Source organism: Cercospora beticola, chromosome 8 (genome assembly GCF_033473495.1).
Source record: "Cercospora beticola chromosome 8, complete sequence".
NCBI lineage: Eukaryota > Fungi > Ascomycota > Dothideomycetes > Mycosphaerellales > Mycosphaerellaceae > Cercospora > Cercospora beticola.
This window is the reverse complement of record NC_088942.1, coordinates 236874-252056: the sequence shown is the minus strand read 5'-3', so window position 1 is coordinate 252056 and position 15183 is coordinate 236874. Positions and strand designations below refer to the sequence as shown.

The 15183-nt window shown below is 52.2% G+C and overlaps 8 protein-coding genes across 8 annotated transcripts; 6 read left to right on the top strand and 2 right to left on the bottom strand.

Annotated features, from left to right (window-relative positions):
* Window positions 1-92: 92 nt before the first annotated feature.
* On the top strand, window positions 93-1994 carry RHO25_011479 (uncharacterized protein; the record flags this gene model as incomplete). Its single annotated transcript, XM_023602899.2, has 1 exon — window positions 93-1994. The coding sequence occupies one exon, from the start codon at window positions 93-95 to the stop codon at window positions 1992-1994; it is 1902 nt and encodes a 633-aa protein (XP_023454664.2).
* A 210-nt stretch (window positions 1995-2204) lies between these two features.
* Window positions 2205-4408, bottom strand: ATM1 (Iron-sulfur clusters transporter atm1, mitochondrial; the record flags this gene model as incomplete). The annotated part of the gene is made up of 2 exons (XM_023602898.2): window positions 2205-3947; window positions 4004-4408. 2 exons carry the CDS (start codon window positions 4406-4408, stop codon window positions 2205-2207), a joined length of 2148 nt encoding a protein of 715 aa, XP_023454667.1.
* Window positions 4409-4747: 339 nt separating this feature from the next.
* Window positions 4748-5994, top strand: RHO25_011477 (uncharacterized protein; the record flags this gene model as incomplete). The annotated part of the gene is made up of 3 exons (XM_023602897.2): window positions 4748-4922; window positions 4973-5664; window positions 5713-5994. 3 exons carry the CDS (start codon window positions 4748-4750, stop codon window positions 5992-5994), a joined length of 1149 nt encoding a protein of 382 aa, XP_023454666.1.
* Window positions 5995-6263: 269 nt separating this feature from the next.
* On the top strand, window positions 6264-7136 carry RHO25_011476 (uncharacterized protein; the record flags this gene model as incomplete). Its single annotated transcript, XM_023602896.1, has 3 exons — window positions 6264-6430; window positions 6484-6793; window positions 6843-7136. The coding sequence occupies 3 exons, from the start codon at window positions 6264-6266 to the stop codon at window positions 7134-7136; spliced, it is 771 nt and encodes a 256-aa protein (XP_023454946.1).
* Window positions 7137-7682: 546 nt separating this feature from the next.
* On the top strand, window positions 7683-8504 carry RHO25_011475 (uncharacterized protein; the record flags this gene model as incomplete). The annotated part of the gene is made up of 3 exons (XM_023602895.2): window positions 7683-7822; window positions 7857-8163; window positions 8217-8504. The coding sequence occupies 3 exons, from the start codon at window positions 7683-7685 to the stop codon at window positions 8502-8504; spliced, it is 735 nt and encodes a 244-aa protein (XP_023454944.2).
* Window positions 8505-9403: 899 nt separating this feature from the next.
* Window positions 9404-10174, top strand: RHO25_011474 (uncharacterized protein; the record flags this gene model as incomplete). The annotated part of the gene is made up of 3 exons (XM_023602894.1): window positions 9404-9468; window positions 9517-9829; window positions 9884-10174. The coding sequence occupies 3 exons, from the start codon at window positions 9404-9406 to the stop codon at window positions 10172-10174; spliced, it is 669 nt and encodes a 222-aa protein (XP_023454669.1).
* Window positions 10175-11080: 906 nt separating this feature from the next.
* RHO25_011473 (uncharacterized protein) lies at window positions 11081-12291 on the top strand (the record flags this gene model as incomplete). Its single annotated transcript, XM_023602893.1, has 2 exons — window positions 11081-11346; window positions 11394-12291. The coding sequence occupies 2 exons, from the start codon at window positions 11081-11083 to the stop codon at window positions 12289-12291; spliced, it is 1164 nt and encodes a 387-aa protein (XP_023454668.1).
* Window positions 12292-13777: 1486 nt separating this feature from the next.
* RHO25_011472 (uncharacterized protein) lies at window positions 13778-15160 on the bottom strand (the record flags this gene model as incomplete). Its single annotated transcript, XM_023602892.2, has 1 exon — window positions 13778-15160. The coding sequence occupies one exon, from the start codon at window positions 15158-15160 to the stop codon at window positions 13778-13780; it is 1383 nt and encodes a 460-aa protein (XP_023454852.2).
* Window positions 15161-15183: the final 23 nt, after the last annotated feature.

The window sequence follows — 15183 nt, the reverse complement described above, 5'->3', positions numbered from 1 at the left end:
CCTCCAGCATGGAACTATCATGTTTGTATGATCACATTCCCTTTTCTGTCGTTCTTTTGATGAAGTGGTAGGCAATGGAGAAAGTTTCTACTATGCCTGTATTCTCTCGCAGGATACCTTTCTCTTCTTTGAGCAGAGGGTACATTCTACTGCTTACCACATTCTTTGCGATATTCCTTTTCAGTGGCACCTGGTATGCGCGAACGAGAACATCAGCATTTGACACATACAGAAATGACTACCTCAACCTATCAGGCTCCGAGGCCACAGAAGAACAACAAAAAGTCGAAGAACTGCTCTACGACCATAGCCTTGGACCGCAATCGCCTTCATCAGAAACAACCGACCTAGACGATGCCATCTGGGACGACTGCCGCCAACTCCCAGGCGCAGACCGCATCCTCCTCATCATCAAAACCGGCGCCACAGAAATCTACAAACGCTTCCCCATGCACATCGAAACAACCCTAACCTGCGTCCCCAACTACCTCATCCTCTCCGACCTCGACCAAACAATCGGCGCCAACATAACCGTCCACGACGCCCTCAAACTCGTCACCCCACAAACCCGCACCCACCACCCCGATTTCCAACTCTACCACTCGATTCAAAACTACCACGCCACAGGCCAAGACATCCAAACCCTCTCCTCCCCCGCAGGCTGGAACCTCGACAAATGGAAATTTCTTCCGATGATCCACAAAGCCTGGGACATCTCCAAAACCGAACACAACAGCACCATAGACTGGTTTGTAATGATCGAAGCCGACACAGCACTCTCCTGGTTAAACCTCATTCACTTCCTTTTACCTCTCGATCCCTCTGAACCACAATACATCGGCTCCCCCGCAGCGCTCGTAGCAGACGGTTCTTCTTTCGCACACGGCGGTTCCGGTGTGATAATGTCTCGCAAAGCGATTGAGAAGGTCGAACATATGCGAGAGAATTTCTTAGAAGGAGAAGTCGATGGGCCATCAAGTGAAGAAGCATATGATCAAAAATGGGAAGATCATACGAGTGAGATTTGTTGCGGAGATGCGGTTTTGAGTCATGCTTTTGCGGCTGTGGGGGTTAATGTTGCTTCTGCGAGGCCGGAGATCCAGGGGGATACGAGGTTGAGTTTGCCGTTTGATACGGTGAGTGGAGGGAAAGAGTATTTGAGGCGGTTGGAGGAGAAGTTGAAGAGTGATATATTACATACTGGAGGAATTGAGTTCCAGGAAGTGGGGGATGATTTGTGGTGTAAGAGGCCGATTACTTTTCATCATGTGAAGCCTGTGGAGGTTGATGAGTTTTGGAGGTTTCAGGAGGAATACGTGGAGAGGGAGAATGGGGGGTTGTGGAATGAGAGTTTTACGTATAGGGATGTTTTTATGGAGTTTGTTTGGCCGAGGGTGACGGATCCGAAGAATGATGGGGTGAAAGAGGAGGATTTACAGATAGGGACGAGGGTTGCGAGGAATGATTGGGATAATATGTCGGAATGGTGGAAGATCGAACTTAAGGATCAGTCGGAAGGTGGTGGAGTCTCGGTTGTAGGGGCTCCGGTTCCGAGACTGGAAAATGATACGGATCAAGAGGCGTTGGAGTATTTTACTGCGCAAAGTGTCTTCTCGGCGCAGAATTGTCAGTGGGCTTGTGAGAGAAGGGGAGAGCCGTTTGCTTGGCCAAATGATCCTTATCTTGGCGAGTGTGTGCAGTGGAGATGGAGTTCGCAAGGGAAGTGCCATTTGGACAGGAGAATCAGATTGGGTGAGGCAAAGACGAAAGAGGATCAACATGATGATGAAGGGAAAGAGGAGAAGTGGACGAGTGGATGGGTTGAGAAGAGGGTGAGAGAATTCGTGAAGAGAAGGGGCGATTGTCATGGGCCTATTGAACAGATGAAGGAGAGACTAGAAGCAATGCAAAGCGGAAGGGCTGAGCAAGAATCGAGCATGGAGGAGAAGAAGGCCGAGCATGGTGAGGAGATCTCAAGTGAGACGGAGAGCTGAGCCAGCCGAATCTCGATATATTTATGCATAATCAATTTCTCGATACCCAAGCCATCACCAGACGCTCTGGAAACCACTTCAGGTCTGAAGTCCTCTCAATTCCAGCTTGTCACTCTGTCGCTTTACCACGACCAGAAGGCTCAACGTAACAAAGTCAAGTCATGAACAGATTGAACCAAGAGCGGTTACTCTATTCTTCTACTTCAAGCCCTAGATCTTCTTCCCACTCTCGCCATTCGAAACAAGCTCCTCACCCTCCTTCTTCTCCACTTGCTCATCCCCCTCCATAAAAGCCATCTCCTGCGCACTCCACAACTCCGCATAAATTCCATCACTATCCACCAACCTCTCATGCGTCCCCTGCTCCGCCACCCTTCCCTCCTTCAACACAATAATCAAATCACTATCATAAATCGTCCTCAACCGATGCGCAATAAACACGCTCGTCCTCTTCTTCTCCACAATCACATCTCGAATATTCCTCAACAGTTCCGCTTCTGTATGTGTATCAAGCGCCGAAGTCGCTTCGTCGAAGAAGAGAAGAGGAGGGTCTTTGAGAATGAGACGAGAAATTGCAAGACGTTGTTTCTCACCTCCGGAGATCATCATTCCTCGCTCTCCGACTTTAGTGGAGTAGCCTTCTGGTAAAGATTCGATGATTTGGTGAATCCGAGCGCGTTTGGCGGCGGAGATGACCTCAGTGGAGGAGGCGTTGATGTTTCCGTAGCGGATGTTGTGTTCGATCGTGTCGTTGAAGAGTGGGGTGTCTTGGGGTACGACTCCAATGCTCTTGCGGAGGGATTCGAGTTGGACGTCGCGGATGTCTTGGCCGTCGATTGTGATGCGGCCGGATTGGACGTCGTAGAAGCGGAAGAGGAGGCGGAGGATGGTAGATTTTCCGCAGCCGGAGGGGCCGACGATAGCGACTTTCTTGCCTGCCGGGATGGTGAGGTTGAGATTTTGGAGGATGGGTCGGTCTGGGCGGTAGCCGAATGAGACATTTTCGAATTTGATTTCGCCGCCTTTGTTAAGAAGGAGAGGTGGAGCGTTGGCGGGCTCTTTGATGGCTACGTTGACCTTTTGGAGGTTGAAGAGAGTTTCCATGTCCAGGAGGGATTGGCGGAGCTCGCGATAGACGCTGCCAAGGAAGTTGAGAGGGACGGAGAGCTGGAAGACAAGCTGATTGATCATGACGAGATCGCCAATTGTGAGGCTTCCAGATGCCACGCCTTGAGCTCCCATGTACATCATGCCTGTGAGGGCAGTAGAGAAGATCAGGTTCTGGCCGCTATTGAGGTACGCGAGAGAAGTTGCAACCTTGATGCTGGCATCTTGATAGTTCTTCAAGGCTCCATCGTAGCGCTTGGCCTCGTATGCTTCGTTGTTGAAGTACTTCACTGCCTCGTAGTTGATCAAACTGTCCACTGCGACGGTTGCGCCCATGTTGTCTGCAGCATTTGCTTGCTTGCGGAATTTGGTTCGCCAGGCAGTGGTCGCAATCGTGAACCAGGAGTATGCAGCCATCGTGCCCACAGTAAGAGCCGCGAATTTCCAGCCATAGTTGTATGTCAGGATGCCAGATACCAAGCTGATCTCAAGTGCTGTGGGAATGATGTGAAAGACCATGCTCGTGAGGAGGAAGCTGATACCCTTAGTACCTCTGTCGATTGCGCGAGTAAGGCCACCAGTCTGCCTCGCCAGGTGGAAGTTGAGATCCAGCTTCAGTAAATGCTCAAACACGTTGCCAGCGACCTTTCGGATGGCCTTCTGTGAGACTGTCGCAAATATGGCGTTCCGAAATTCCTGGAAGACTGCTGCGCCAATCCTTGTCGCGCCATAGGCAAAGATTGATGCTCCAGCCACTGTCATTGCTGTCCCACCCACAGCTGCGAAATCAATGTTCATGGAATCTATGATGCTTTTGAAGTAGAAGGGTACTTGTACATTGAGGACCTACATACGCTATCAATGGGTGTGAATGAGCTTGAAGAGGTGGTGATGCTGCCCACCTTGGCTGAGACCAGGAGTCCTACACTCAACCCTACTCTGAACTTGGTGCCGAAGTCGTTCTTGGGCCACAGATACTTAGACATGTCCTTGATGATAGCCCAGTCCGCTTTCCGCTGCTCCTTGTTCGAGACAGTCTGCTCTGCCAGCAGAGGATCTGTCTTTACTTCTGGCTTGGTCGACTTCTGGGTCTTTACCACGCCCTCAGGCCCAACCTTCTCTTCACCAGGCTGCTTTGTAGCTGGCTCGGTCTGAGCGACTCGTGCCCGGGCATCGTCTTTCCTGTGCCGAGGTGTGCTTGCGAATATTCGCTTCGCGTGCCATGATGCTTGTATATGGATCGGGAGAGCCGGACGTCGTGCTTTCGCTGCAGTAGATGCGCGAAGGCATACTCTACTGGCTAACATGATGTCCCTGGATGCTGCTTCTCAGCAGCCCACCATGAGCCCCGGGCTAGCACATCCCACGCCCGGCTTTGATGTATACAGTCGCTGCTCTTGTCGGTCCGGAATGCTGTACAACGTGTCTTTACGAGTATATGGACGACAAGGACATCAATGTCGCAAAGGAGAGGTCGGGTGAGTGGTGCTTCGCTCGGCGGATCGCGTGCTCAGAGACATCGGCTCAACTTTGTCGGCTCATTCAACATCATCGATTGTGGCTGGTGAGCGCCACACTTCGCGTCGAGCTGGGAAAGCTCGCATTGAACGCCCAACTGCTCTCGACTTGTCCGCACATCGGCAAATATGCGCCGGCGCGCCCAAGACTCTGTATGTCTGGCCTGTCGACAGGTCAGACATGCCAGCAGTCTGACCGGCAAGACCAGCAAGCGATATGTCCAGATCAGCGCCACTCCTTCCAGCACACAACCCACCCAGAGCTTAGAGCCAACAGCATCGCCCAGCTCCTCCCCTTCTGCTGGTAAGACTGTCATCCTGTTCTCGCCCGCAATGCGTACTGACTCTGTAAAGATGCGCGATTCGAAGTCCTCGGCACGCCCTTCTCTCTCCTCTCCGCATCCATCTCAGCATCGCAGAACCTGTACACGCGCCAAGGAACATTGGTGGGCTTCAATGGCAAGCCCGAGAATGCTGTCTCATCGCTCTCCCTCCTCGAGCCCTTCCGAAGAGCGATACTGGGGATTCCGTTCGTGTACCAAAAGATATCTTCGACAACACCATATACAGCCTTGATCGGCACGAAAACGCCCATCACTTCGCTTGTCGTCGTACACCTGGACGGCAGACTCGACTGGATGATCGCGAGGAGGAATGCATTGTTGGCATGGACCGGGCATACCCTGAGTTTGAAGCCGAAATGGAATACGAGGATGAGTATGGCACATTGGGGCAACACGACGGTCACTGGGAGAGGACTTCTCGCGCTTTCTGGCAAAGGTCTCATACACCAGATCACGCTGAAGACTGGTGAGGAGTATGTCGTGCACCCGAACAATGTGATTGCATACAGCATCATGCAGCATGCGCCGCAGCCGTACCGATTCAAGTCGAATAACTTCAGGCTGCAAATACCCAACCCGTTGACGCTGCTTCCGGATAGCAGATTCTGGAGGACAATGAGGGAGAGCGCAGTGTGGAGATTCATCAGCGAAGCTTCGTTCAGAGTTCGGACATGGACGAGGAGAACGATATGGGGTGATCGAGTAAGTCAAGACTCCCCACTTCATCCACCACAAAACTGACATCCACAGCTCTTCCTTCACTTCCACGGACCCACAACAATCCTCGTATCATCACGAGGCGCGCGACTGAGCGATACAATGACGACACAGGACGTCAATGAAGTCGCAGACAGTCCAGCAGGCGCAGTGCCGTTGGCCATTCACGCGAAATCTGCTGCTGAAGCTGGTGCTGCAGTGACGGCGCCGAATGCGAAAGCCTCACCTACTACCTTGAGCTACGCGAATGTCACTTCAGGGACTGTCAAATTTGACGATATCAAGACGCCTGAGAAGGCGGAGAAGCAGGCTTAGATACCCGAGAGGCGTTGCCCTGAGGCAGAAGAAATGCTCTCATCTCCGTATGTATAAATCCAATGGTGTTGCTGCATCGTTCGCTTCACTTCACTTCAGCTCATGCAGGGATCGCGCATGCGAGCTGCATGAGCGCTGATCTTCGCATGCAAACATGCAAGCTCATGGCAGCCTTGCAGCTGCATTCAAACACGTTCATTTGACTGCTGATTTTGCGCACGTTCCACAGACACTTCTGCGTCTTCACATTTCCGTCCACCCTCATAACGATGACAACACCTCCATCCGCACAGTGGCATCGCCGATTCGACGGACTTTTTGGGCGAACAGTTACTCCTTCGACTAAGAAGCACCAGCGCGAAGCGATGTCCACACCGTCGAAGAGGAAACACGATCAAGTTGATCAGACTGAGCCTAATAAGTCCATGCTCCGTCGGTATGATGATGCCCCAACTCGCTTGAAAATCTGATGCTGAGAGTAGTACATAGCATGTATGAGTCTGGAGAGTGGTCGGACCTGACCATCGAAGCTGCAAATGGCAGGTTATTCAAAGTGCACAAAAGCGTCGTCTGTCTCGCTTCGCCGTACTTCAACGCTGCTTGCACCGCAGGCTTTCGCGAAACCCACACCAATCGCGTGAAGCTTCCTGAGGGCGGAAAGGTTGTGGACGCTATACTGCGGCATTTCTATGAGATTCCAGCTCCGTGGACTCTGCCGGCGCCCAACGGCCAACCAGGGACTACGCTGCCCGCCTCAGAGGGGTACAACTTGATTGAACTCCGGATCGCGATCGACAAGGTTGCTTCCAATCCTGCTCCGCTCATTTCAAGTACTGATGTTTGTTCAGTATGGCATACCTTCGCTTGTCGCATCTGTCGAGGGCGCGTTCGGCGTTCTCGTACAGTCGCTTCAGCGCCGCTATGCAGCCGATGCTCTCGTCACGATCGGTCGTCGGCTTTTCGAGGAAGATGGCGACTTTCTAGACAAGATGCGTCAGCAAGTGGTTGCATTCACAGCCATGATCATTCCGAAGATCTTCCAGAGCAACTACTCGTTCCAGACGTTGCATGGTAATGCGACCTACCTACGCAAGACGATCTTGCACAAGCATGGCTTGAGCCTAGAAAGCATCGATCATTAGCTCAAAGAGAGTTGTGGTACATGTACGCTACGTAAAGCTGGTGGCAGCGTGCGATACCATCGACACGGCTCGTACATGACCAGCAGATGCAGAGACCGCATGATACAGGTGGTATCACTCGAAGAAGACCGTGGACGGAATTTAAGGCTGACAATGGAAGACGATAGTCAGTCGCCGTCATTGGTCCCGTATCACACAGAAGTTTTCAGGACATCCTTAGATCTATCGCAGAGACTTCTAGTGTGCTGATAGAGACACTCGACCTGCTTTTAATAACGGTGCTCTCATCTCCGTATGTGTAGATTCAATGGAGTTGCTGTGTCATTATCCGCAGCTCACTTAATGGCACGCAGGGTTTATTCATGTGAGTTGCGTTGAATTATGTGCGCGCCGGTCTTCACATGACATCGCTCTGCGGCTCACATGCGAACCTCGATTATACCTCTGGTGACTATCCTTGCACGGTGACCACACAACCTCTTCTCACCTTTCGCAAACAGACCTTCATCATTGCAACTACCACTCCAGCCCAATCAGTGCCTGACCATGGCGTCGAAGAGGAAGTGGGACAAAAGTGAAGACAGCGAAGCAAGCGATCAAGGCGACAGCGAGGGAAGCGAAGCAAGCGATCAAGATGACAACCCCGAGAGCCTCAAACCTGTGCTTCAACGCTATGTCCCTTTCATGTTAGCGCACGATTGAGTGCTAACAGCTCGGCAGGATGTACGAGTCTGGGGCATGGTCGGATATCACAGTCGAAGCCGGCGACCCCGAGCTTTTCAAGGTGCACAAGAGCGTGATCGGTTTCGCGTCGCTGTATTTTGAAAATATCTGCAACACAGGCTATCTCAAAAGCACCGGAAATCACCTCAAAATGAGCGAAAGTGATCGCATCGTTGAAGCAATACTGCGACACTGCTACGGGATTCCAGCGCCTTGGACTCAGGCAGCCTCTTACGAAGCTTCTGGGCCTAATGGCTGGGCTGATGTGCGAGAACTAATTCAGCTTCGCACGGCGGCCAGCAAGGTAATTCGCGAGTATCGAATGCTCTGTCGACACTGCTGATAATGATCATGCAGTACCAGCTCCGATCCATGATTCGTTCGATCGAAGAGGCATTCTCCGCGTTCTTGCAGTTGTTCGTGCGTCAAGATCGTCTTAGCAACGTTATGCAGGTCGGTCGCATAGTCTTCGACCAAAAAGGCCCCGTCCTGAAGGAGATGCGAAGAACCGTCGTAGGAGTTACCGCAGAGGTGCTATGGGATGTCCTCAAGGATGATGACTTGTTCGACTGCCTACGCTCACATCCTAAGTACCTACGTCGAACCCCCCTTCGCAAGAAGGATTTGACTCAGGGTGGGACTTGAGGGCTTTGCGGGGAGGATCATGCGTTTGGCGGATGAGCAATACTAGCTTCCAGCTCGCCTTATGAGCAGCTGATTGGGAAACGATGGTTTCTGACAGGGCCGAATGTTGAAGACAAAGGCAACAAGGGCGAGAGCTGACAATGTAAAGCAAAGGTCAGCGGTCGAGACGAAATTAGAGCGCACGGCATAGCGCTGTGAAAGGACATGAGCTTTGCTGCATGGAGTTCGGAAGGGATTTTCAGTCCATTCAGGGTTCCCGGATGGGTAACTCCTACCTCCGCTCACTAGTCCATCAACGTCCATCAGGTCTCGATCGAACGCGCTCTTTCAGCACCAGCCCAGGGCCTTTACTCTCTCATTTCGAGTCATACCCGAGCTGGGATCGCTCGCAGAAGTTGATGGAAGGAGGCTCAAGGCGGATATATGCGAGATGGAAGTCAGTCCCCGTCGAAGTTTGTTTCTGAGACCACACGAAAGCTCTTTAAACCCGCCCAAGCGCCGTTGTGTATACTTCTAATGCGTCGAAAGTAGCTACGCGAAACTCTTTACACTGGCTCAGGCTCACTTCCCCTCCCATCATGCATAATAGGCTGACAACGTACTTTCTACTGCATAAGACTTACATTTACTGGATGCTGTACTAAGACCGGCAAGCAATTGGAGCTCATGGCAACCGAATGTCACGTACAATCTTTTGGCAACTCAATCCGCCATTCACCATGAACCATCATCGTTCACTGCTAGCGGTTGCCTATACGATAGCGATTCACCTTTGATGGCCACGGTTGACTGCTAGCGTTACCGATACTATAGAAGAACTTCACTACCGCCTAATCACATCTCCCTCTACTAGACGAAACTCGACTGAACCTTTCACACACTGTACTCGGCACTCGAATATGTCGCCGAAGGAGACACTACACAGCCCTGACGGCGGCAAATGTCATCAATCCGTACTCGAGCAGTACGAGCTTCACATCTAAATGCTAATCCATCGCTAATAGAAGCGCAGCATGTACGAAACGGGAGAATGGTCCGACTTAACAGTTAGGTCTAGTGACAATACGCTATTCAAGGTCCACAAAAGCGTAGTTTGCGCTGCCTCGACCTTCTTCCGCGAGGCTTGCATATCCGCACCCGGCTTCCGCGAAACGCATGCGACCATTGTAGACCTTGCGGAGTGTGATTGCATCGTTATGGCAATCCTAAAGCATTTCTACTCACTCTCAGCTACATTCACGACCCCAGATCTCTACCAGTGGGATGAGGCAGTCACTATCGACAACGGACAACACTTGATTCGCCTGCGCATAGCCATCGATAAGGTATGACAATTCCAATCATATCCCGAAACGGCTACTGACTATGAACTCTCTTAGTACGGTATCGACTCCATGGCTGCCACTATCGAGAAGACGCTGTCAACTTTCTTGTTCCGTGCAGCAGAGTTGCGCAAAGCAGACATCGTCGTACGTATCGGCTGCCGCCTTTTCGACGAACCATGCGACCTTTTCAAACCTTCTCGCTTCGATGCGCTACAAGCTACCGCGAAGCTGGTTCCACGTATCCTGTGCAACGACAAAACGTTCGAAATGTGGCACGGCAATGCCAAGTACATGCAGAGTACTCTCAAGGTGAGAGAGGTGATGAGACTTGGGGAGCTCGAGTAGCGACTCGACCGCGGATGATAGATGGAGATCGTTGCAGGGTCTTTGCTTGGTCTGCTCGTGCAACAACTCGGACGAAAAGTATGCGATAAATATGGAACTGCGTCCGCAGGTCCATCGCAAGAATGCGTGAGCGGGACCGTGCGACGGGTCGGTGAGGGAGGAATCAGCAGTCGTCGCAAAGCGCGAGGTGCAGAAGAATGCTTGCTCTGCCGAATCAAAATCTGGTAGGGAGGGGGAGTGTCGCGAGATTGTGCTACGGGGCATGTTCCGCGCTACTAAAAACGCTTCGAGCCTTAGACCGTTGTCTTGCTCGTGATGTACATAGGGCGGGGCCCATTCGGGGCTATGAAGCATGGTGTTACTGCTGCCAACTACAGAGCTCTCTATAGACACAGCCCAATATTCTCTAGAAACGACTGAGCATGGGCGGGGAAAAGCGAGAATGGCTCACATCAGAAAGCATCATTCGCTGCAACAGCACAAGCATACTGCTGACACTGCTTTGGCTTTTTCATCGATTGCACAAAAGGACAAGCTGTCGCCTCGTGGCGAGTCTAGGCTCTTCGGCGCCACAGTATAGCGCCACAGTATATTCAACGCAGTAAGGCAAACACGGGCGGAGATCTTCCTACGCTCCGCCACCTTTCGAGAAGGACGCATCGAACGTGCTTCGAACAGAGTCCACTTATTGCTCGGAGTCCGCGATGGCTTGGCGTTGGACTCGCATCAGCAGAACGCTCACGTAACACGTGCACAGCAAGCCACCAGCATTTAGACTTTTGGGGCTCCTACCGCATTTGGACAGTATACTGACTGAGTGAGCAGCATGTCGATGGTATATAACAATGTCGATGGATATCCTTGACAGAGCATCGACCAGCATAATCACCCACAACGATCGACAACATGCAGTCCCTGATCATTGCTGCACTGGCGGATTTCGCAGCTGCCACTCCTCTCGGCGAGAATATCTTTGAGCGCCAGGTCAATTCTCCGTTCTGCTCTACTGTCAGTAGGCCATGCAATTCTGCCGCCCAAACAACCTCAGTCGCCGCATACTGCTCGGAGTATCTCAAGGTCCCTGCTGCGACTGCCACGACGACCAGGACTCTTACAACTACTATTTCTTCCGCTACGACAATCACCACTTCAGCCACTGTAACATCCACCAGGTACGCATTCTCGTCCTACCTCGCCCGGTACTTACTGACAAAGGTAGATCTACCACTAGTGTTACAACTACAACCGTCTACAGTGGTAGCACGATCACTGTGACAAGCACTGGCACAGCTGTGTCGTTCTGCAACAATCCTCTCGAGACTGCTGTCAAGGCCAAGCGTGCCATTGCCAAACCAAGCTGTCTCTCCCGCTACACCGCCTCAGCTCAAATCTCCTCCGCCTGCAGCTGCTATAACATCCCCAAGGCTACCGTGACCTCCACCCGCACCGCCACCTCTACAGTCAACAAAGGTGCCACCATCTACACCGGCAAGACGACCACTATCACTCGAACCCAGACTTCCCTCGTCACCTCGACTGCAACCGCTCAGCGCACCATTACCACAACCTTCTACCCCATCGCCTCTTCCAACCCCGTCCAAACCTACGGCTTCCGCGTTCTCGCCCCACCAGAAGCCGGCTCCGCCATTGCAGGAAAATGGATGATCTCCCCAGCCAACAACCACAAAGATGTCTTCGACAACGACGACTTCGACGAATTTCAAGCCTCGTTCGCCGTCTTCAACGGCAGTGCCTTCCGTGACGGAACCGTCATGGGTTTCGTTGGCAACAGCATCCAAGTCCTTGAGGACCTGCCTCCAGCGGCAGGCGGTGACCCCTGGGGTGGCTTGTACGGCAACGGTGGCGCTCCACAGGTGCACTTCGGATGCTGGGGCAAATGCTGGAATCCGGATAAGATTACTTGCCGCGCCATTGGTGGCCCGAATCAGACTTGCAAGTTGGAGTGCACGAATCCTTTCGATGGAGGGAGTCAGAGTTGGGCGGGATGTTTCGGTGAGGAGGGAAGGAGGAGGGATGAATGGTTGGTGGGTAAGAAAGAGAGGACCGAGTATAGGGATTGTCCGGTCTTTGAGCCCATTCTGGTCTCCGTTTCTTGAGACTTGAGAGTGCAGGAGCAGCATTGAAGGAGTCGATTCTGGAGTTGGATCAGCATTTGAGGATTTTTGCATATTTGCTCGCACGCACACTCGCTTGGATTGGAATATAGATTGACAGATATAGAGAATAGAACAACGCTGCGCTTTGCATATCAGTAAGCTTCTCGCATCTTGGACCAATTTCTTGCAAGACATACCTGCACATACTGCGTCTCTCACAACCTTCACCAACCACACCACATCACTTCACCTTCCTCCAACCTCCCCTCTTCCCTCCCCACGCCGTTCCAGCACCTGACAAGAACACAATCCTCACAATCGCCATAGCCAACATCGCGCCCAAAACCACCCAGTCCTCTGTCCTCAATCCCAGCTTACCCGCACGTGAAAACGACCTTGCAAACCCCAAGGCTCTCCCCACATCCAACCCAAGAATCGCACCTTGCAAAATCTTCCATACTCCCAGATCGTTCGGCCGTGCTCGGAGAAGGAAGATTTGAAGTACAGCCAGAAAGAGGAAGAAACTTGCTGTGGTATCGAGCAAGGCGCGTGTTTCTGTTCGCGGCGGTAAAGCTGGATGTTGAAAGTAGAGTGGGAGAGCAGTGGATGGGGAGAGGTGAACTGGTGGTGTGTGAGAATGATTGAAGTGAAAGAGAAAATGGGAATAGTAGAGCAGAGTATGTTTTGCAGGAATTTGTGGAGAAGCAAAGACGTACCGATGAATCCAAGAATCGATAAGATAGGATCGAAAATCGTGAATATTATGTGGTAGAATCTGGGGATGCTCTTTGATGATGCTGTGGTTGTGATTTCTGTGACGATGGGACGAGGAAATTTGGGGCGGTCTTGGCGGAACTGTTTGCGGAGTGCCTTGCGGTCGTTGGGACGAATGCAGATGCAGAAACACATGGTTGCATTCTTTGCGATCAAAAACAACTGGTAGAGACATGGTGATGATTATCTTGGTGTATGTGATGATGAGGTAGATGAGGTGCCGCGTGGCGCGCGTTCTAGCGTGTTTCTTGTCCGGGACTTGCCTCTTGCCTCTTGCCTCGGACTTTGGGAGTCGAGAGTGATTGGCGTGCAGGAACGTTTAGACTACAGACTACTTCGCAGTAGAATGCATCGACGTGAAGCTCGGAACGTCGCTGGCCGGGACATGAATGATGCAGACTTCTCGGACCACTCTCTTCGCGACGACTTGCAGCATGCAAGTAAAGAGGGTGCTTGCTATCCGCGTACGAACGGCGCAACACTACAGTACTCTTTTCCTTGTTTGTCCGGCCTTGAAAGAGACAGAGGAGGAGGCTGCCTGCACAGTCTTACCAGCAGTTGCCCATCCGATCTCTGCGACACTGGCAATCGTTCTGCTGTTGGGCGCCAGCGACTTCGTGGTTGTGGCGCTGACGATAGCACTTTCACTGCTTGCATGATGATGATAGCTTGGCCTCCGATCGACTCTCGGCACGACTGCGATTCCAGATCATCACGTGGATACTGAATAGAGTGTGTCTGGATGCTGTGAGCCATGTGCCTCCGTAAAAGCCTCCACCGCTTCCTCCAGCAGTTTCTCAGCGTCCTCCCATCGTTGCTGCTTGTGATGTGCCCACGCGTGCTCTCTCAGATAGCAAGCGACCCAGGAGACTTGCGCCAGTGTGTCGGGGTGCTGCGTGCCCAAAATTTCCTTATAGTTCTCTGCTGTCTTTTTTTGCAGCTCCACGGCGTCTCCCCATCGGCGTTGATCGAAGCATATTATCGCGCAACGCCATTGACATTGGGCACGCACCTTGATGTGCTCGACAGTTTGGGGATGACGTGGGCCATAGATTGCCTTGTAGCCCTCTACCACTTGTTCCACCAGCTCCAGGGCTTCGTTCGAAAGATGCACAGCCAAATCGTAAGCATCCACCTTCCCTGCGCGATGCACTTTGCTGCGCGCAAGGCCGGACATTTGGACCAGGGTGATCTCTTTCTTCGAGCCATGTATCCTCTTGTAGCCTTCCACTACTTTCGCTTGGAGCTCCTCGCCTTCTGCCCATCGTTCATCATCGAAATACATGTCAGCGAGCGCGCGTACAATGATTAACGTATCTGGATGATCTGTCCCTCGCCTCGCCATCGCGTCCTTCATTGCCTCCTTGTATAATGACTCTGCTTCTTCAAATCGATCTTGCTTGTAATATAGGGAGGCCAGTCCAGTCTTTGCAAGTTCTAATTCATGGTGGCTAGCAGCTAGCTTCGCCCTTGGGTCATCAAGTGCGTTTAGCAACAGCTCCTCTGCCTTCTTGAAGCGTCCTTGCCGTCCGTACGCGTCGGCAAGAGTGATCCAGATACTCAATAGGTCAGATGCGTCTGTCCCCGGGACCGCTCTCTTCGACTTCAGTACTTCTTCCGCTAAGCCCTCCGCCTCCTTCAAGTGTCCCTTACCGGCGTATATGATAGCGAGCATGTCCTTAGACGTGATGGTGAGAGAGTGGTCCTCACCGAAGCTGGCCTTGCTCCCCTCTAGCACTTCCAGCATTGCCTTCTGTCCCTCTTCCAACGACCCTTGTTCTCTTAACACCAGCGCCATCAGGAGTTGCGAGCCCAGTGTCGCCTCAGCATCCTTCCCAAGGCACTCTGTGCGAAGGCGTAGTGATCCGCCAGCCATATGCGCAGCCTGATCTCGGCCGTACGTGCTCAAGCTGTATATCGCAGCTCGATACATTACCTCTGCCAACGTAAGGAGAACGCTTCTGATCTTGGAGTCCTGCTCTGCCGCGTACTGCACATGCGGCAAGAGGCTTCGGCAAATCTGCCAATTCTCGTATCGGCCCTCCGGGAAAACCGCATCGAGCTTGCTGATAAAGCTCTTTTGAACTGAATCCATTCGATTGTTATTTTCTATCCACA